This window comes from Passer montanus, unplaced genomic scaffold (genome assembly GCF_014805655.1).
Source record: "Passer montanus isolate IOZ18808 unplaced genomic scaffold, ASM1480565v1 scaffold12, whole genome shotgun sequence".
Classification (NCBI taxonomy): Eukaryota; Metazoa; Chordata; class Aves; order Passeriformes; family Passeridae; genus Passer; species Passer montanus.
The window spans coordinates 7,053,122-7,075,665 of record NW_024358722.1 but is presented as its reverse complement, the minus strand read 5'-3'; the positions used below and the strand labels follow the sequence as shown (position 1 = coordinate 7,075,665).

At 41.9% G+C, this 22,544-nt stretch overlaps 1 protein-coding gene across 4 annotated transcripts in view; it reads left to right on the top strand.

The window, feature by feature from the left end:
- The window catches only part of TTC7A (tetratricopeptide repeat domain 7A), a 240,570-nt gene that overhangs the window by 193,981 nt on the left and 24,045 nt on the right, over positions 1 to 22,544 (top strand). For all 4 annotated transcript variants that reach the window (XM_039697785.1, XM_039697786.1, XM_039697788.1 and 1 more), the window contains one exon: positions 9,047 to 9,249. In XM_039697785.1, the coding sequence (XP_039553719.1) occupies positions 9,047 to 9,249 (203 nt within the window). The remainder of the gene's footprint in view (positions 1 to 9,046; positions 9,250 to 22,544) is intronic.

The window sequence follows — 22,544 nt, the reverse complement described above, 5'->3', positions numbered from 1 at the left end:
CTTCTTGGAAGTGGATTGGCCTTACGCTGAGGCTATTGAATGGAATAATCCAAAGAGTGTCACTGACCTTCACTACTAGGATCTTTCCTGTCTGAAAGGAGAGGAAGGGAGGAAGAAGTGTACTTGTAAGAAGTACCTTCCAAAACAGAGATATTTCATAGACAACCAATTAAACAGATATGCATAGTTAGAGGAAGTTGAGGTAGTCAGGTGGTTTTACATTGCTGCTTGCCCAAAAACTAATGGCTGTGGAAAGCAACAGGCAATTAGTGCAACATTCTGATGCCTGCCTATGGAGTCAGTTGATATTCATGGAAGGTCTGCATCAGTATGCTGTAGATTTTCATCAGGTTTAGCTTGGACTTGTCCTTTTTCAATCAGTGACTCATCTTGTGACTCCAGGCAAGTTGCCTAACTTTTTCATACCTCAGTGTCCTATCTCCAAAGGGAAAAAATGTTAATCCGCCTTTGGGAAATGACTTGTGTGTTGTTGTTTTTGTTGTCATTAACACTTCGACCTTTTTAGTATGACTCATAAATCCTTAGATAAAGTTATTACAATTTCCTAACCTCATACTACAGTTAATTTATAACAAAGCATCCGTCCTTCTCAGACACTCACAGGACACAGCTGGCCGTGCCTCTGTGCATGGGTAGGGATTGAGAGTGCCAGGTTGCAATCTGGGTGCCATTAAAGCCATTGCAGTTGCCATGCTTTCTGATATCCCAGGGCATGAGAGGTAATGGTACCAACCAGCTGGTGCAGTTAGAACTTTGTGCAGTGAGACTGGGGAGAGGCACACAGAACCAGCTATCCCACAGCTATACAGGACTGCTCTTACAGCCTTCCAGCAGCCAGGCCAGGCCACAATGCCAGTACATATACTTGAAAAAGGGACTGTTAGGGGGTGGCACCTATCCAGTGATGCCTACATAGGGGTATCCTTAGTGCATCATTCTCCAGCTGCAGTAGGAGTTCCTGCCTTGTACAGAAGTGTCCTCAGTCCCTCCAAGCTGCAGAGCCCTTGTTCTCTAACGGGTTTCAAAATTAGCTTATGAGAATTTGTGTGTTCCCTTAACAGTGGCTGAAGGGAAGCCTGTGAACCCTGTGCAAATACTTAATCCCTTTTGTGCTGTGATAAAGATGCTTATTTCACCCACAAGACAGCATACACTCAGTGGTTTTATCTGTAATTTTTCTGGGTTTGTGACCAGCATAGTTTTGTAGGGAAGACAAGAAAGCACCATCTTTGGATGTGCAGCTGCTAAATCAAAATGTGTTGCGCTGTAATAGATGCTGTACCTTGTCTTTCCCTGCAGCAATGCCTAGTGATCTTTGGCAAGGTAATTTTTTGTAGCCTCCTGTAAACAAAGAGCTGCTTGATGGATCTGTGGTCTCTAGAAAGAGTCCTTTCTCTTTCAAGCATCAAAATAAAACCGTGAATTCTCACTGTTAATCTAATGTCCAGCCATCTCTTTCAGGACCACCTGGGAGTAGTGTCATCTGCAGCAAAGAACTCGGCACATTGCCTTAGTGGCCTTCCATGTCTTCCTGTTTTCTGCACAGGTAGTCACAGCTTTGGAAGAGCAGTGTGCTGTCCTCAAAGACTAGAGAAGTCCCCTGCAGCAGGCATGCTTGGAATACTAACAGGCACATTCTATTTCCAAGTGTTCTGCAGCAGAGATTGTTAACACAGCTTGTCTGGTCCCTTTTAACAATAACCCCTCTAGTCCTCTTGAATATAATGGCTGCTTAAAAAGAGTCATCTCGGAACACTTTAACATTTATGAGCCTAAACATTATTCTTGGCCCCATGTCTGAGAAACAGCTCGTTTCAGGGAGTACTTAGGAGCAGTGCTACAGTGCACATGCTATGGTGGTGCAGCTCCAGGAGAGGTGTTCATTATGCAATCCTTATGCTCATTTCTCCTCTTTGTTCTGCTTTTCATGGCTGAGAGCTTGAATTCAAGTTTGAGAAGAGGCAAGGAACGTTGGTGGCACTGGTGAAGCTTGTTAACTCCTCCCTCTTCCTGCAGGAAGAGCTGCAAGGGGAATCACAGAGATTACTAGTGCTAGTGTTTCTAACAGTCATGCCAGTACTCCTTTTTGTTTAGAAAATAGAGTCATGCTGTTTGACTAAAGAAAATATACTTGAAATTGTTCAAATTTATGACCAAAATTTACCTTCATTCGGTATTTTTATAAGATCACTTTTGACCCAGAGAGCAAAGCATGTCAGTATTGGAAAGAAATAGTGTTAATAGTTCTAGGCTCTTTGGGTGACTGGAATGATTTTTTATCCAAAGTATGTGTGATTATATTTCCAGGCAGTAATCACCATATGCTCTATTTATGCACAGCATTTTAGAATGCTACGAGCCAGTTTTAATAAGAGTTCTAATATTCTAGCTCCTGTTACTGTATTATTTTAAGCTTTACTTTTAACTACAAGGTCCACTCTGTTTGTCTTTACTAGTAGTTTATATCTGACAATTTAGCTTCTTGACTAACCCAATACTTTACCAAATATGGCCACTCACAGCAAAGTAGGTCTGGTAATTTGATCTGAGTTTGGCTAAATGCCTGCTAAGCTCAGCCTGTGAACCTCACCAGGTAGACCCTAAGGCTAGTTTAAAGTAGGATTTAGAGAAAAATGACAAGCATACTATTCCATGTCCTCACAGCGGGGCTGGAGTGGGCTACCTGCTGTCTCAGTAACATGCTACAATTTAACATAGGAAAAATAGTTTATACTGAACATGCTACAAACAAGAAATGCAAAGAGAGCCAGTGCAGCAGAGAACAGTGAGCTAATGGAAAAACATCTGCTCCCCCGAGTTATGTACAGCAGGAACTTTTTTTTTCCCTTTCGCAAAACACTTGTGATTTATTTATTTTATTCCATATGGGCCAGTTCCTGGGAAAAAGCTGTGTTAGAGGAGATGGGCTTTGTTCCACAAGAAAGTGTTGTTGGGGCCAGTGGGCTGAAGTCTCCAATGTGCTGGTCTGCAGCCATGGAGCTGGATCCTGGCAGCAACCAAGGGTGTAACCAGGCCCTCCCCTGCTGCCCCTCTGCTCACCCAGCACAGCTTGTGTTTGCACAGCCTGCACATGGGCACTTCAGTGTTTCTCCTTCTCCAAGCTTTTAGCAGTCCTAAGCCCCTGCAAGTTATTAGCTCTGATATTAAAGGTGTTAATCAGGTGTGGGAGACGTCTTTGTTGGTATTGCCAGAATGGCTGGGTCAGATGCTGTCCTGCAGCACTGGTTGTTGAACCGATTCTAATATTCTTATTTCTTTTTTTTAAGTACTTCCAAATTTTAGAATTTCAAATTTAGAACTTCCCCATTCACTGCTTGAGTTCTTGAGCTCCATAAATGCTGCTAATTTTTGTGTCTTTACAGTGACACAAAGCACTGTGAAAAGCTGGAGCCTGGTGAGGGGGAACAGCAGGAGAGAGTCCTATATTACACTTCAATTTCTGAGGAGAATAAAGATGTACTGCAAAGATGGCTCCCCTGCAGAATTTACTTACTAGGAGGCATTAGGAGCACTTCAGCTGGTGATAGAAATGGTGAAGTGAGCTGGTTTTGTCCCCTTCAAAATGAAGTTAAGAAGCCAGCAGTAGTTCTGCTGAGACTCCTGTTTTAGCAAGGTCTGTTCTAGACTTGTGGTAGAGACTAAAGATCCCCAAATTCCTCATTTCTCTTCATCTGAACATTCTCAAGAGGGATTAATAAGTTTTGTTCTACACTTTTCAGTTTGATTTATTTTCTGTCAACAATAAATTTAAAAAGTCAAAAGGATTCTTGCAGCCTTATGTCAGTCAGGCATTTGGGATTGCCTTCTCCATTCCTGAGCCTTCTGGATGTTTCTCATTGCTGGAGCAGGATGTGAAACTTTGTGGACTGGTAATTCTTAGGCATGGACAGTCTTCAAAGAGCACGTACCTTTTCTCAAAATCTGGGACATGCAAACATTCACATGTGTCTTGAACACTCACTTGTGATGGAAACAGACAGCAGCTACCAATGCCTTTTATTTAGCAGTCTGTAGAAAATTTGCCAAGAGATGGAGAGAAACTTGTTGGACTGCCAGAGAATGACTCAGGGTACTGAAAAGTAACATTTCCTCAGCTGCTTAGTAAGTTTGGACAAGTGATAAAACGTACACAGTCATGAAGAAGGAGGTAGGACATTTGTTCATACCAGAGACAGAAAATAGGGCTGTTAGTCATGTTTTGACTGCACCTTGTAGTATAGGAGGTAGCTTGTGGCACTTGGGTGCTGCTTCCAAAAACTTTTCACTCTAATGCTGCATTTGTAAATAAAAAAGCTTGGTGGTCATTTCAGGCCCTGTGAGACCTGAAGCTTGGGAATTTGAAGCCAGTGCCTGGAATTCAGTTTGCATGCAAAGAGAGGGTGTAAATCTGTTGCCTCATTCAAAAGAGCAAGTGGCTGAGCTCAGGTGTATGGGAACAAGCAGCAGTTTCTGTACTTGATTTCTGTATCAAATGTTTGCATCAAATGAAATTACTGTAGTCAGGATATGCCTGGAGGAATCTTCTGTCTAATCTGCCACGAATTGTCAAGCTACTGCATGTAGGGTGGTGTCATAGCATGGAACAATGACTAAACCTCACCTGCCAGCAAGGAAAGGCAGTGGGGGAACCCTTTGTCATGGTAATAGCTCGGTAGTCACTGCTGATGGCAGAGCTGTCTCAGAGTGGGTCTTTCCAGCTGGCTACGGGCTCCTGCAGTAACAAGCATTAATAACTCCTGAATGCAGATGATGTGCAACAGAAATCACTTTCCAACACCCTCACAGATGCTCTCACCTTCTTGAGTGTGAAGGGCTGCTCTGCACTGTACCATCCTGATGGGCATTTGGCTGTTACCCTGGCCATGTCACTATGCAGTAACATTTTTGGGGTAGATGAGAGTAGAGTGCTTTAGGTGCATCAGGCACACACAACCAAGGGATGTGGAGCATCTCTGTGGATGTGGAAGTCTTGCATTGTTCCCATTGCAGAAAAATATTTCAAATCTGTTTGATTTCTTTAGGCTGGAATTAAAATTGTTACTGCAGTGACAAGCACTATCACTCGACACTGCTTTGAAATGGGGAATAGAGTCAGTGTTTAAGGTGATGTTGAACAACGCTGTTTCTCAGACAACAGTGCAATGCAGACATGACTGGATTATGCTGTTGTTACACCCTTGATGGACTCCCTAACAGAACTCTGCAAATAATTTTATCTTGGACGAAATAAAGGGGCTGACTGTACGGCACCCAGCTTTGTCAGTGTTCTGGGAATTGCTCTTGGTCTGTGCATTTTTTAGGGTCTTTGGAGAGCAAGTAGATTATATGCTTCTGGCAATTTCACTTGATTAAGGATCATCACTGTAGATGAGTTTAAATGCTAGCAGAAATAGCTGAAAGAACTAGGAGCTTGTAATAGAAATTAATAATAATCTCAGTGCAGAGGTGTGCTTCTCTCAGGGACTGGGCCCAGCATTAAAACAGGGGCATCAGTCTAGCTGCAAGTCCAGGTAGAAGAGGCTATAGCCACAAGACAGCAGTTGTTTGGAAGAACAGCAGAATAGTTTGGACAGTATTGCAAGAGAGCACAAATGGGAAGCAAAAAGTGGATCTGAGAAAGGAATGAACTGTGCTAGGCTGAACCTTGGTCTCAGTGCAGGCACAGGCTTCAAGAACTGACTGCAAGGAGAGGTTCAACCTGTCTTGGCCCATCCATGCCAAGCACTGTCTCTTTCCTGTAGGTAAGAGTGCCGAAATAGTCCCTAATGTCATTCACACTCAGAGTTTTGATTGTTACTCCAGAGAGACTGATAGAAGAGTGATACATGCAGGATCATCATCTCTCTCTGCTCAGTAGTATTCAGAGAGCTTTTAGGTCAAAACAGAATGTAAATTTATTGAAGTTTTTATGGAGATGGTGTTAAATGAGAGAGAGCAAGGAAGCTTGGTTTTAGATTAAAAGCTCTGGAGAGAGTCAGTACCAAGAACAATCTAGTACAATAATGAGAGGTTCATAAATGGTTTCCCTGAAGCATTGACCCTTTCACATGATAAGGATTACAGATACTAGATCTCTGTGTCAGCATGAGAAGGTATTCTCTGCTTTGAAGTGGAATTGGATGCCAAGTCTCTATAACAGAACTTCCTCACAAGGGCTGCAAATTTGGTTAGATGTTATTTACAGAAAATTAGGTTATATAAGGAGACAGGCTGATTAATCCAATGGTCAGGAATCTGCTAATCCAGCTAACATGAAAGCAGGTGTCTCACTACTTTCAGTACCACTGAGGGTTTTAGCGTGGTAAATTTAATAGGTCCTTGTTTTTTGAGTTTGATTTCTGCCTCTAGCTGTGTTTTTATTGCATGTTACATAAGCATATCTTGTTAATCTCTAAATAAAATGAGTGTGTAATAGAAGTGAAAAATGAGTTTACAGAAAACACATTTTAATGCAGACCTAAATGATGTCCTTTAATGTCTATTTTTAGCTGGGTAGCTAAAAATGTTAGCACTCTTTTCCTTCTGTAACCAAAAGGCACCCCTCTCATTCTTTTTTATGCAAATTAGGACTCCCACACCATTAAATCATTTTTATTGACTATTGAGCCTTCAAAGTAACGGACGGAACTTTAATATGCTACATTACCATAGCATAAAATACAATTTGTAGTTCTTATTTAGATTCTGTGTTGCTGTACTTCCTCTAAATAATTGTTATTACTGAAGAAGATTTACAGGCACCATTGAAAGAATAAGTGCTCTCTGTTTTGCATGCATTGAAGCACTGGCCGTGCATGATTTCACATCTAAACCCACTTGCTCCCAGTTCTGTTCTGAAATGAAACAAGTCACATGAGGCTCTTAGTTGCTAACAGAGCTTTAAGTATGGCAGTATCCAGAAGTTCTGCTGACTTCAAACAGTGCCAGGATTTAACCCCTTCTTTTGTGCTGCTAAGTTTGTGCAAACTTTGGGGATGGAGTGTTCATCTTCAGGCTGTGAAGTGTCACTTTGCACATCCCCAGGCTCATTAATGCCGCATGCATGGCGTCAGCTGCTGTGCAGCACTTGGCAGGAAAACTCTCTGTTCCTTGGAAGTGCAAGGAAAATACTGTCCTCCCACCAATTTTTGCATAAGGCTGTGCACATATTCAGCTTGACAAGGTACATGGCCTTGCCTTCTGTTATTATAGATAGCTGCAGCCTCTTGGAGCCAAGGGAAGGGATGCATGCAGAGATTTTATGATTAACCAGGAAGAAATGCATATGAGTCATTCTGAAAGAGTATAACTCTTCTGAAGGAACTAATATTTTGCTCATGTTGACAACCTTGGAGAATGACATTTATCTTGTACCACAACCTAGGGGTGGCTGAGAAATATTCAAGCATTTTCTTGACAGTGTCTCACCCTTCTTCTAGAAGGGTCACCTCAGAAGTGGAAGGATGTTCAGCCATACTGTCACTTCACTACAGAATAATTTTTGGTGTGCCAGTAAAAATGCCATTTATGATCCCATTCTCATGTCAGATAGGCCAAGGTGGAGCCTTTCCGTGGTCAGGCAGGGGACTGCCTTTGAGATGCTTCTCTGCTCACCTCTAGCAAGTTCCACGTCACCATGCCAAGTCCCCACAGTCATCTGGGTCTCCCAGTGTTTCAAAATTGCAGTTTCAAAGATATTCAGGAGGAATTTTCACTCTAATTTCCCCCCTCACAGCAGCTTCCTAAGAATATTCACTACCTTAAAAAGTCAGGACATTTAAGGTTGTGTCTAATTTCAGAATTGTTATTCTAAATCTGGAGCCTGGATTAGTAATTTTGAATTGGACTCTTGAACTGTCAATACTTACTGCATGACATCAGTTAAAAAATAAATAAATAAGAGAGAGACACTGAGTTTTTGCAGTGAGAGCATGTAGACCACGGGTTATGCACCAAAGAGCAAAGTCTGCCTGTATGAAGAGAATTATTTTGTCTACATACATGCTTACATGTGTGTGTATATGTATATGTATAAAAACAGTTTCCCTTTTCAGTTACATGTGGCAGTGAAAACTGAGTATCACTTTGTGACCTTTTGAAAGAATTAGAATATTTCAGTTGGAAGGGACCTACAGTAATTATCCAGTCCAACACCACAGTAATCTAGTCCAAATATTGAGAAATGTTAAAGTTCAACCATGAGATATGTTATGAAATTTATCATGACACATTATTTTATTAACAAGTTGACATTCAAAACACATAAATATGCCTGTTACATATTTTTTCTAAGAAAACCACTAAGATGTTGCTGATAGTGCAAGAAAGTAAATGAGCAGTCTCTTCTAAGAACTGTATTCTGTTTTTCTGTAATATATGAGGATGTAAATGGGTGAATACACAATATAAATAATGAATACACAATATAAATAAGTCTGTAATATAAGAGCCATTTGATATTAGGTCTCTGAAATATTAAGAGACAATTGTCTCACAAACTTGCCAAATAAGAAGAGAAAAAATACTTCTCATCATCTTTTTAAATGGGAAAGTACTCTCCTAAGTAAGGTATCCAGTGTCCATCTCAGACATGTCCTATTACTCTGACATTTTTGAAGTTCTCAGTAGACAGTGATGGCTTACTCTGTTCTTTTTTCTCCCCAAGATTATTTGGAAATACCTGTGATGACTCCATTAGCCCTGCTTCCTTAGGGCCCAGTTCAGCACTGTTTACCTTCCCAATGGAGGAATCCTTAAGGCCTTTGTCAGGGCACCACCCAAAGGTGTCCATGAACATCTGTATATATCCCTTAGCATTAGGAAAATATACATTCAGTGAATCCAGTAATGATAATAAGCACTAAGCATTGTGCAGGAGATTGTGCAGGATCATGGCCTCATGTTTTAATATGCTTAAGTCAGATGATATATAATTAATATGAAGAAAGGTCTCTGCTTCATTTCATCTAATGGCAGGGTGTTCTTTGCTTTATTTTTATGGCTTGGTGTTTTGTTTTTCCTTCAGCTGAACTCTTCCTGGAACAGCAGCATCTCAAAGAAGCAAGCTTTTGTACCCAGGAGGCAGCTAGTCTTTTCCCCACATCTCATGCTGTACTGTACATGCGTGGGAGGCTTGCAGAGATGAAAGGCAATTTGGAGGAGGCTAAGCAATTGTATGATGAAGCGCTCACCGTGAATCCAGCTGGAGTGGAAATTATGCACAGCCTGGTGAGTTTGCAGGGGCTCAGCTCCATTATAGTATTTGTGTTCCTGATTAACAGTAATAAGAGGGGAGAGGGCTTATGCTTGCTCTGGATGCCATTGTCTTCCTAATCCTGAGAGCAAGTGACCATTCCAAGAATAAATTGGGTAGTTTGAACTTCTATTTTAAGACTGGATTGAATTTTTTTTTAACTAATTAGGACTTGTGTCAAAAGTGAATATTTTAATTGACAAAGGCTGATACTTTTGGAAGTCAGTTCACTGCTTTGTCTTTGCTGCTTTTCCTGCTAACTGTTATGCATTTTAACTAAGCAATACACTGATGTTTGAAAGATTGGAACTAAATCATTAAAGATAGATAGATAGATATGGGGATGTAAAACTTGGGCTAGTTTCTTGTGTCTGCTAAAATCAAGATAAACTGTGAGTTTACAATAAAATGAATCTGTTACTGTTGTAAGCTGCAGCTTAGTTCCAGCCTTTTGTAGGGGCAGGGACTCCACACTTGTGGGGTTTTTTTTGGTAACACTCCTACCCAGCAAGTATTGTTTCTCTGTGGCGCCAAGCCCAAAACAAACTGTTTTCCAGACATTGGGCCTAGAGCTTAATAACAATAATAATTATACAGGGAGCTTTGTGGAAGACCAAAAGCAGTTCTCCTGTGAAATCAGAGTAGTTAATCATATTTCATCAATGGTGTGTCTTGTTAACTGTAGCTCTTACCAGGTCTCTCAGTAATTTTAGAAGTTTTATCTTGACTAACTTAATTTTTACAGGAATTCTATATCCATGTGACTGCTTAGTGTCTTTGCTAGCATATTTGTATCTCCTGGCATAAATTTGGTCCTGGTGAGGTTTGCTGGCAACTCCAAAACTGAAGGGGTTTCAGTGTACAAGAGATCAAATGTTAAGTGAAGTTACAGTTAGCAAAAATAGTAGAACCTACAGGCAAAGGGCAAGATAGTTGGTAATAATTAATGTTCAGTACAAAAATAGCAGATGATAGCTGGTGCATGTGAGGAGAACGTTACAAGTCTGCCGTGCACATGTCAGGCTTATATGGGGCAATAATATTACTTTGTTGCTGTGATACAGCCTTCACAAATTCATTCAGTAAAAACCTAGCTAGATGGAATGATATTCTTTGCTCTGTCATAATTTAAGAGAAGTTGCCTATACCAGAGAAGCCATCAAATTAGATGCCAACATGATACTAGTAGCTCTCATTTTTGTCGTATTTTATGGACATAACCACATTCCGGGTCTTCACGTTTCAGTTGCTTGCAATTTTCTGAAACTACAGTAACTTGGAATAAAAGTTTCCAAGGTGCACATCTCAGATTTTCTGGCCCAGTTTACTTCAGAAAATGTCATTCCAGTATAGTTTTTCTGTTTGTGAAAAGCAGGCTAAAGAAGAGACCTTAAAAGCTTCTGCAATATCTTCTCTATGGGGCCTTGTTATCTGCAGGTTTTGTCAGGAATGTGTAACATATGAAAGTGCTTTTTACCATAATCTTTCCTAGGTTATCCAAGTGTAACCTTTAAAAAACACATATATTCTTAGTAAGTAAGCATTTCTGAAAGTTTTAAGGAGTCTGTGAATGCTTATTCCCCTCAAACTCCACTAATTTTCAAGAAGGGCAAGAGAATGACTCTTGCAACTACAGGCCTGTCAGTCTTGCTTCAGTGACTGTTAAAATTACAGACATTATTCCGGAAGGTATTGAAAAACACCTGAAAGACAGTGCAGTTGTTGGTCACAGCCAGGGTGAGGGTGCCTGTCCTGAGGCCATCCTGGGTGCATGTATAGCATGGGGCACAAGAGGCTGCAAAGCTGCTTCACAGAAAGGGACCTGGGGGTCCTGGTCAGTGACAAGGTGAATGAGTCAGCAGGGCCCTGGCAGCCAGGAGGGCCATCCCTGTCCTGGGAGGACATCCAGGACTGTCCAGGCACAGCATCACAGCCAGGCAAGGGAGGGGATTGTCCTGCTCTGCTCTGCACCGGGGCGGCCTCATCTCCAGTGCTGGGGGCACTTTGGGGTGCCACAGTGCAAGAAGGACATTAAACTATTAAGAGAGTGTCCAAAGGAGGGCAACCAAAACACTGAAGGGTCTTGAAGGGAAGCCATATGAGGAGCAGCTGAGGTCACTTGGTCTGTTCAGCTTGGAGAAGAGGAGGCTGGGGACAGACCTCATTGCAGTTAGAACTTCCTCATGAGGGGAAGAGGAGGGACAGCCACTGATCTCTCCCTGTGGTAATCAGTGACAGGACCTGAGGGAATGGCTTGAAGTTGTGTCAGGGAGGGTTAGGTTGGATATAAGGTAAAGATTCTTCACACAGAGGGATGGTTGGGCCCTGGAATGGCATCCCAGTCAAGTGGTCACAGCACTGAGCCTGCCAGAGTTCAGGAAGCAATTGGACAGTGCTCTCAGACGCATGGTGTGACTCTTGGGGCTGTCTTGTGTGAGACCAAGAGACGGTTTCAATGATGCTTGTGGGTCCCTTCCAGTTCTCTGTGATGATGTTTTAGTCAGCGGATGTGAGACCAAGAGACGGTCTCAATGATGCTTGTGGGTCCCTTCCAGTTCAGAGTATTCTGTGATGATGTTTTAGTCAGCGGATAGATGTAAAATTTAGAAGAGCTAAAAAAGAGCTGAAAAGATGAGAAATTTGGGGACAGAGACTCAGTCTGTAAGCAAATAGGTAAGAGGAAATAAACTGAAAAAGTGAGAGAAATAGAGATAGATAGAAAACAGGGTAAGATAGATAATGCCAGATAAGACTAGATAGATAAGAAGACACTGGATGGAGGGGTGGGCATGCTGGAAAAAGTGAATTAAAGGGGTCAGTCTTAGGAGAATGACAAAGGAGCAGGAACCTGTAAGAGTGCTTCCTTTCCATGTCCTTCAATCTCCTTAAGATTCTGAATCTTCCTTTCCTGGTGCCAGCAAATATCAGTGAAAATCACTTGCTTAAGATGTACCTCACCTCCTTTACTTGGCCCTGCTGGCAGACTGTGGTTCACACCTGTTAGCTAAGATAGCAAAGGTCTGGTCTCTCCCTGCTGATATGAATCATGGCAGTAGTTCTGTGGTGCCACATAATGGCATTCCTTTATGTGCTTTTCCAAAAGCTAGGAAATTGCACATAACAAGTTACAAGCATCTGATGAGCAGTATAGAAAAGTCTGTAAAGAAATTAATCATTCTGCCTTCAGAATAGAGCTGGAATAATGTGCAGTAAACAAGGCTTTTAGGGCTATACATCAAATAAAAAGGGCGAAAATAAAATATTGAATGTCTTCTAGCTAAGTGATTTTGTCCTGTGTACTGAATGAGACACTGTCCCCATGGAGAACTTAAGACTGGGTTTATGCAATTGAGGATGTAATGTGACAAGTGGTAAATTCTGAATCTCCTCAAGGCCATCAGAAGAAAACTGAATGTCTTTCTGAAATGTATGTATTAGCCAAGTACTAGCTGTACTTCTATTAAAAATACAAGTTCTTGAGCACAGTATGTTCAGTCCCCTACCAGAGAGAAATATATGTCTTGGATTATGCAAGAGGGCAAACTAGATTATGAGCCAGTTCCAAGGGGCTTGAAATGATGCAAAACATGTACACAGGCAGATGTAATTGAATTCACACATGTTTCTGTGCTGGTCCCCCCAGTTTGAATACATTGCTTTCTCACTCTAGTAGTGCTGTTGTGGATATGTGATAATTTGGAGGAAGAGGATCTGGTTGTGAGAATTACTGTTTGACTTGGTACAATTGCCATCCAACTGACCTAGTCCACTTTAAGGAAGAATTCTGCTGTAGACAGTGCCGAGCCTCCCTGGTGTACCAGCATCAATTAGCAAAGTAGTCATGTCTCTTCCCCTGGGTCTTGGAACTGGGTTGTCGAAGCTATATTTGGAAAATTCCAACCTGAAGAGTGTTGCTGGCTTTAAATGAAGGGCACAGATCTAGCAATGAATGAGTCCGTTGGGTGTCAGTAAGTTCACCCTTACCCAGGGTAGAGTCACCACCATAATACACACAAGCTGTCTCTGTGCAGCTGAAAATGGCTGTGTTTTGCTGTGACTGTGTTTACAATAGCAGTCAAATCAGCATGCTTTCCATAGAAAGCACACTGCAGCATGGCAGAGCAGCACCACAGAGCAGCACTGCAGTGCCAAGAGTGTCCCAGGGGGTGGGTGCCATGCTCTGCTTTGTCCCAGGGGCCTTTGGCACTTTATGTCCAATGCTGTGGTTGGGAAACCAAAAGCACTTCAAAAATACCACACACAGCAGCTGTGCTGCTTCCTGTAACACTTGCAGTTTCTGAGTGATGTCACAGGATCCTTAAGTCTGTATCAGGAATCCCCCTTTGGCTTTTACAAAGTACTACTGGCTAATACCTAATCTAAGGAAGTATATTTTTTGAGGAATTTTGTTTTCATTTGAAAAAGACACACAGAACAAGCTTTCAGGGCTATTTGAAACACAGTCCTGGTGAGGTAAGAACCTACTCCTTTGGTTAGATAGCTGTTTGCTGCCAGAAGCACTTAGCTTGTACATCCTGTGAGACCATAGTTTCTTTAATAAATACAACTTGCTAGGGTTCTTTTTCCACATTGCTCCTGATGCCATCTCAAATTTCTGTCATCCCTTCCTTTATCAGAACTCCTCTGTTTCCTTCTTCCCTTTCACTGGCTTCTTCTGGGGCCTGCTTGCAAGGGTCATAGAGCATTTCTCCCTCCGGGGGCTGATGAAGTTTCTAGTGAGCAGGTGTCTTTGCTGGTCTGAAAACAAGGGCTTAGTCCATATCTCCTTCTCTTACACTGTGACCTGTGACAGCACATTTCTACAACCAAATAACCATGGCTTTCTTCAGTATGTTCCAAATTTGGTTATATAACATCATGCAATACACAGCTTTGGGATGGTGGTAACAAAACTGACATGTGGCCAACCAAGTCAGAAAATATAACATAAGCTGGGGCAGATGACATCTCCTTTTAAAGCAATACACAAATCCACCTACCTGTCTGTAACTAGAGAAAGACACTGAAATTTGTTAGTTCCCAGCCATCGTGCATTCAGTACCATTCTCACTTTGGATTCAGAGGAGGAGAAAATCAATGCCATCATCTTGGATTTGAGTCCGAAAGCTCTGTATGTGATATTGCAAGTTAAACTAAACACGTACTGAAATATTTGGAAGACTCCTGCCCAGCGTGCATGTCGCATAGCACTTTGTCAAGTCACAGCAATTCTCAACACGTTTTAGCTCAGGGAAGAAGAGAAAGAATCATTGATTTTAAAGGGAAGGAAATGGGCACCCTCATCTCTATCACTGTGCTGGATTTAATGAAAACAATAAAAAATACCATCAAAACAAAACAAAAAAATTGCTTGACTCATATTTGGATATTACTGAATGCAGTGGAAAACTGTAACGATTTCTTATTTCTCTTGAAGGTTGGGGCAAGGGCAATAAGGTTGGTATCAGAATGTGGTGTAACTGTCTGCACTACCTCATCCCTATCCTTGATAGCAAAACAAAGCTGCTATATATTGGGTTTTGTTCCTAATGTAGTCTGTTGTGATCACATGAATGGGTGGAAAACACAATCTTGTGATCACATCTGATTTGCTCCGTAATGAAATCAAAGAGAATACAGAGCTAACAGAGGTTGTGCTAATCATGAGAGTTGTTCTTTGGCTGTCATTTGCACCACAAAACCTAAGATTGGCAGCCATGCAGGAAGAGTTCACAGTCACAGAGTACTCTCCAGCTGAAGTTGGAAAAACAAGCTGGGTTTAAGTCACCTAAGCTGGGCTGACAAATTGACTGTAGGCTGTTTAGTGACCATCATTTTCCAAGATTAGTGTACATTGTGGCCTTGCCACAGGAAGACCTGGTTATTGTCCGGGAGCAGTTCTTTGTGGTAAATGCAGCTGGGGACATATTACCCACATCCTAGAATCACAGAATGGTTGAGGTTGGAAGAGATCTTGAGAGATCTTGTAGTCCAACTCCCTCCTTAACAGGTTCAGCTAGAGCAGGTTACCAGAACCATGTCCAGCTGGGCAAGTTGCTGCAAGGATGGGGCAACATCTGTGCAATCTCTGCCAGTGTTTTATCACCCTTACAGTAAACAAACCTTTGAGTAATGTTTAAATGGAATTTCTCTTCTTTCAGTTTGTGCCCTTTCAGTCATGGGATATCCCTGGTAATTCTAAGAGGCTTCACTTTTCACTTTACTATCAGATATTTAACTGTACTGATAAGGTCTCCCCTCTCTTCTACAAGGCCAAACAGTCCCAGCTCTCAGCTTCTCCTTGTATGACAGATGCTCCAGTTCCTTGCTGATCTCAATGCCCTTTTGCCTGGACTCTCTCCAGTATGCCCACGTCTTGTACTGGAGAGCCCAGAACTGGACACAGGACTCTGGGTGTGGCTTCACCGGTGCAGTGCTGAGTGGAGGTGCAGGAGGAACTCCCTCAACCTTTTGGCAACACTCTTCCAATGCAGCCCAGGGTACTGTGAGCTGCCTTTGCTGCAAGTGCACATTGCTGGCCCATGGCCAGCTGCTTGTTCGCCAAGTCCTTTTCTGCAAAGCTGTGTTTCACCCAGCCATCACCCCCGTCCCCAAAGTGAATCTGAAACTATTACCAGGATTTTTTTCTGCAAGTAGATACTAAGCATAACATTGGCATGACTGTATCATTTCAGGCCAGAGGTTCAACTACTCCTTCTCACCACCAGCAGCAAAGAAGTGCCTAGGAAAGAATGAGGCCAGAGCAGGCATATGTGGTACTTCTAAGGTTAGGACTTAGCTTGGGAACAGCCCAAAGTAGAGGTGGATTGTACTTGCATAGTAATTCCCAGTGGATTTTTCCTTCATGAGCTTGTCTTGAGCCTATGTTAGAGCTTTCATCATCCACAATACCCTTTGGCAAGGAGACCCGCAGTGTAGTGTTGCATTTTAGTTAAATTGTATGCTCTGTCTCACCCCGCCAAAATGTACAATTTATTCCTGTGTTCCTCCCCTGAAGTCTCATGTATCTGTGATCTCATTGGCCCAAGTCTGATTCCGTGCCCACTTTGAATCTCCCTGTTAAGCTGTTCGAGGCAGACCAGTCCCTCTCTTGGCCCTTCCCTCCCCTAGGCTCTCCTTCTCTCCCCCTCCCTCCCCTTCCCCCTCAGTAACCATGTTGCTTCCAGCGGTGGGACCCCAATAAACCCTCATCTAATCAGCATCCTCAGAAGCTGTGTCAAGTCTCCTTGCCTTCCTGCTGCTGCCAGCCACCTCACAGCTTAGGGGGCTCTCCGGGGACTCTTGGGGAGCCCCCCTCCCCCAAACGAACTGCTACACCACAGGTCTCTTTTCTGCTGTGCAAAGAACTGCCAGATTCTCTATGCTTTTGATGCAGCTCTTCTTAGCTGCACTGATGCACATTATTCTCACTTTAGAAGAAACACCTTACTGCTGATTCTTATTCATCCCCTTCCCACTGATTTTGCAGGTATCTGTCACTGAACCAGTTCCATTCCTTTCATTATTGCTGTTACCTCTCTCTGAACTTACTGTTCTTTTTAAGATGAGCAGGCTAGAGCAAATAATGGATTTACAGAAAAATAGCTTAGCTTCGAAGGCAGTGTTTTAGATTCAATGTTTAAAAAAACCCTCTCCACCCCTTAGTCTTTTATTCATATAATTATATCTATATACATTTTCATAGAAATACTAGAAATAGCGTTCTATTTCAGCTGGTTTCTATTAACCTGATTTTTTTATCAAAGCTCTGCTTCTATCTTCTCATGCCTGCAGGGGCTGGATTTTATTTTCTGAATGGTCAGCATCTGTGATAAATGGTGATATATAATAACAGTAAGCAGTGTAACACCTGTCTCAGGTCCTTGCAGAGATGTCAGTGTCCCAGTTTGTGAGCACAACGCAGGCAGCAAGCGTGCAGTTCTAGTCTTTGCTAGATAGATATATATACACACACTTCATTTTCCTTGCCAGAGACATCCTTTTAGCTGGCAGAACACAAATCTTGCTCTACTGGTAATGCTAGAAGCTGAAGAGCTTGATTGAGAACAGATTTTCTTTATAGATTATGTTCCTTTTGCTCAAGTGCATTGCTCTTGATTAGATTTGAGTGTTTAAAAACTCTATATGATGCTTTATTTAAATTTTCTGCTCTTAATTGTTCAATGGGGTGCAAGGGCTGAATAAAAAGAAAAAGATTTTGCAAAAGTCTTGGACTGTTTAATTTGGCCTTCATTGTGTACTTAGGATGCAATTTCATGTTCATTTTAATAGAAGAGTCAACCTATTGTCTCCAGACTCGCATTTGGTAGCATCAGGGTAATTTGAAGGCTACAGTTTCTACTGATTAGTACATGGAAATGAATTATTTCTGTTCATTTATTTAATTTTACCTCACAGTATGGTGCATGCATCCTTGTTTGCAAGGCATCCATTCATGTAATAAAACATGGCTTGATTGCTTAATATTTTCAAGGATGACATGTGTTACTTCCTTGGGGATTTGTTTCATGCTGCCATGCAGTAATGGTATAAATCACAGGGCAGATTCTCTGCATGGGTAAATTATCATGGCTCCATCATACCAAGGTCTGTATGTATTGTAAGGTAGCTAGAATGCTAATTAAACAATTCTTACCTTGAATACTGAAATTAGAATGCATTCTATGATTAAATATGAGAACGAAAGAGCTTAGTTTTCACATTCATGGAGTTATTTATCTTCTAAGGAGCTGTTTTGTATCTGTAGTTTACCCAATTTGTTGCCTATTTTGTAGGTAGGTATGCTGTGGTCTGTTTCCATTTTCTAGTGACATTTCTTGCTCAGTTTTTTATATTTGTGTACAGAGAATTGTACATGACAATTAAATTGTATCCCCCGGTAGCTAGGACAACTGTGCATTTGTCCTAAGTGTAATTAGGTGGATAATTGTGTCTGGAGAGACACAGTGAACGACCTGTTTTTGTCTGTTCATGAGAGACTTCTTCCTGCTGCTCCCCTTGCTCCTGTTTAGGCAAAGGTAGTAAGCAGAGTTAAGAACTGGGCAATTTTGAGGAATTGGACAGTTGTACTACTTTTGTGACACTGAAAAATAGTTTTCATTATCACAGCTACTACTTAAGAGGAATCTTTGAGAAACTGCTGTCGTAAGAACTTGAATTGCAGTAGGTAATGCCTGCAAAATAAATTTTTAACTATTCTTTAACATACAAAAAAACACTGAAGATTTACTTGTAATACTTTCTAAGGGTCTGGGATTTTTTTTCCTTAATACACATATACTTTGTGTTCATTACTTTTAAATATTTTTGTATGGTGTCAGATGTAAAATGTAAAACAGAATGTAGCACCTGCTTCAGGAGACAGTTATTTTAAGGTTTGAAGATATGTAAAAAAACTGACTACGGTTTTTTATTACCTTCTGTCTGTGTGATCCTAGGTTGGTGAGGCTTATGAGTTATAGCAAAAATGCCTAGAAACAGAAATATACCAACCAATAGTGCATGTTAAAGTACTTCAGACACTCCCTAGAGCAGATCCTCCAAGCCTGAGGAGCCAGGAGCTGAGCTGCTGGGCTGTGTGGGAGGTGCTGCTGCAGAGGGCATCTCTTGGTGTCTCAGACAGAGACACAGAGCACCCCAAGCAAAGAGAGCAAGCGAGCTCCAGGTTTCTCTTCCCAAACACAGCACCGTTTCCTGGTATTTATCAAAGCACTTCAGGCTGGGGCTTTGCTACTGTTGTGCAACAGGGTGTGCCTTTCTCTTCCAGAGGGCAAAGAGCTGCAACTCCGTCATTTTCCATTGAAGGCAATTCAGTGGAGAGGCTGGAGAGGAGGTGGAGCCCTGGCTCTCACCATCGCTGGCACGGCCAGCCCTGCTGCACTTTCAGCTCTGATTATGTGTCACACTTTACTCTAAACCTCTGTAAAACAGGGATGAAGCTACTAATCTACTTCATCTGGGGTTTGTGGAGCTTAATTAATAAAAGCACATACTTTCAGATGATAGACACATTGTAAGCGTAAAATCTTATTTATTCTAATTATATGTCTAGGTGATTTTATTCATGTGGGATTTTGGACCACAAATTATTTTAGACAAAGTACTGCAACTGTTCAGCACAAATGATGTGCTTTACAGCTTTGAGTACCCTTATGTCCCTAACTGTAAAGTAGTGGTGAAAACATCATTGTGGTGGGAGTGGGATTTAGAAGGCAGATCTGCACACTCGTTCTTCCTCTATCAAGGATTTGTTTTCATTAGAGGAATCTGCTGTGCCTGTGTGCTGTGCCTTGCCCTCAGCTGTATGGACACATTGTTACAGTGGTGCTGTGAAGGACAGAGTAAAACAGAAGCAAATGCGACTCTGACTTTCTAGCACAGCCCTCTCCTCTTCCTGGGGATAAGATATGACAACGCCTGCAAAAAATAGCTTTTTGCAGGGGGAGGGAGAGGGAGGGTGCTTCCTTTCTCTGGCAGTGAATGTATCCTCCTGCTCTGCAAATTCAGTACAAGCAGACCATCCTTGTGCCAGTACAGGTCTGCAGTTTTTCCCTCGTGAGAAAGGGTTTGGAATTTTTAAGGGAGAGATGGCAGTCCTAAAGGTAGAAGCAACATTAGAATAACAGTCATTACAAGCAATTCCAAAAATGGAGCAACCTTGAATGAAGTGCCATTTTTTTCCTTTTCCTTCCTTAAGTAAGTAATAGTGACAGTCAACAGGAGATTTGAGCCACCCAAAGGAAGACCAGTGACGTCTTCTGCCCTGCAGCTCTGAGAGCTGCAGACACTGGGGCTCTCTTAGGTCTACCTAATATGGAGTGCACAAGAAAACACTGCAAGGGTGAATTTGCTAAGTCCTAATATCCAGCAGGATATTTTTGGACTGCTCTGATAGTACAGAACATTTAAACATTTCAGTCCACCCCATAAGTTTTCCCTCGATGTGGGTTAAGTCCCTATATGCCTTGAACAATTTTTCTCATTACATTTTTTTCTGTTCAAAGCACTGCATTTCTCCAGTACATTTGGAGAACAGGCAGATGGTGATATATAGGTGCATAAGAGAGAAGGGGAAAGAATTAGAAGGAACAGAAGAGACAGAAAAAAGCATAGACTGGTGCTTACTTTAAAAATACCAGGATAAGGCATTAACCATTCAGAGACAGTTAAAATCACTTTTTTTTTCTTCCATTAGCTGTTCCATAGGATGTTTCTTCCTTTTTCATCTCTCTCCACCTTGTAGATCTCTGCAGGACATGAACCCAACCTTGTTTTGCCCCAGATGGCTTTTTTCAATGCTGTTCATTTGCTATTTTATCAAAGAAAGGTAAAATTCACTACAAATCTTAAGTGAACTTAGGTCAGAAGTTTGTTCCAGTGGTGTTAAGGGATTATCTGAAAGCAGCAGAACAGACAATCCAGGACCAAGAAATTGGGAGGAAGTCTTCCTTTGGAAAACTCAACTCCCGAGTCAGGAGCTTACTATGCATTTCCTGTTTGCTCTTTGCAACATTTAAAATTATGCATTTTTAACATTTTTTAAAAAATATTTTCTCCTTCTGCTTCTTTCCTCTTGTCCTTCCTCATGCTTCTATAAAGCTCTTGTTTATCAATGAGCTGCTGTTTAAATCTACTAATGTTTTCCCCAAGGTAGTCGAGAGAATCCCTGTCTAGAAAAAGATGGAGTGTGGGGGGGGGAAAGCCACAGGGAAATGAAAGGCCTGCGATCATCAGGGACGGGCAAGAGAGAGCTTGACTTGTCCAGATAGTAAAACAAAGGCTGGGAAGGGATACATCTGCTCTCTGCAGATCCATATGGGAACAAAGAGGGAATGCTGTGGGGAGGGGAAAGCTGCATCAGAGGAGGCAGCTTTGTGTGCCCTAAGTTGCTGCTGCAGGTTGAAGAGGGTTCCCAGCCACCGTGCAGAGAGGTTCTGAAGCAGCCTTCTAGGTCATGATGTGGGGAGAGCAATCTGACCCCTCTGATACTGGAGCTTGATCGAGTTACGAAGGACAGACTGGATCATGCCAAAAGTAGGGCTTTACCAAACCCAAATTAGTGGTTGCCTATTCAGGCTGCCCAGCCCACCAGTGACTGAATTAATAATGTACCTGTGACCTGAAATGCACAATATCCAGCTAAAAGTATTTTACAAGCCCACCTGCTGTCCTGTCTTCCTGTTTTGATTTTCTGCTGAAGAACTTCTATTCCCTGGAGCATTTTGTAATTATTTTGCTGTTTATTCTTTTTTAAATTAGAGGCGGAGTTTGAATGTTAATAGGGCTTCCCTGGGATGCAGCCCTGACTTCTATTTTTTATATATATATTTTTAATGAGTTGTCAAGTGTCTAGTGTGTTGTGAAGTGGAATGATGGATGTAGCTGGACTCAGGAGAGTTGCATGGAAATTCTCTTAAATAGCAGTGTGGTAGCTAAGCTCTATTGACAATAACATCAAGTCGGGTTTAATAGTGTAGTTCTTTATTGAATGAATCCACCCTGTAGGAAACAGTATGACCTTGCTGTATGTGCTCAAGACAAAAAAAATCAATGTTAATCCCTGGGGAAGAAAAATACAACATTAATGGAACAATTGAGTGAGTCTAATGAGAATTAGATGGCAAGAATGGTAATTTGGAAAGAGATACTCGTGTATGAGCTGTCTGAAGGTATAACGTGGTAGTTTCCATGTATCACCAAATGCCATGTATTCTTAGATGTGTGTCTGCCAGATGTAATTTAATGGATTTGCACCTCTCCTCTGTGGCTTCTGACAGAACAACAGGGGATTTTCAAGCTAATCACCTTTCAGTGGGGAGATTTATGACCAGTTAGCCGATCCTTTCTTCCATCTGGAAGGGCATAGACTGGAGACAGTCATTGGGCACAGCATACCAACTGGGAGCTTCTTAATCAGAAGCAGGCTGGAGCATCTCTACCTTGTGGTTACTCTCTGGAGTCTTGCAGTTCCCTGGCATTGCCAAATACAACATTTGCCTAAGGCAGTCCTCATTACTAGTATTTTGGGAAGTCGGATGGGTAATGCTTCGCTTAATAGCCATTGGCTGTGTAAGGAATAAACTAAACTTTAGTACTTCTTTGCTTCTGAGAGTCTGAAGTGCTAATTTTGATTTATGTGGGGAGAATTCATATTGCCTAGTTCTCAGCCTTTGGATAGATAGATGAGTTGGTCACTCTTTCTACCTGTTGTGCAGAGAGAGGGATTCTCCAGCACTGGGGCAGAGCCCCT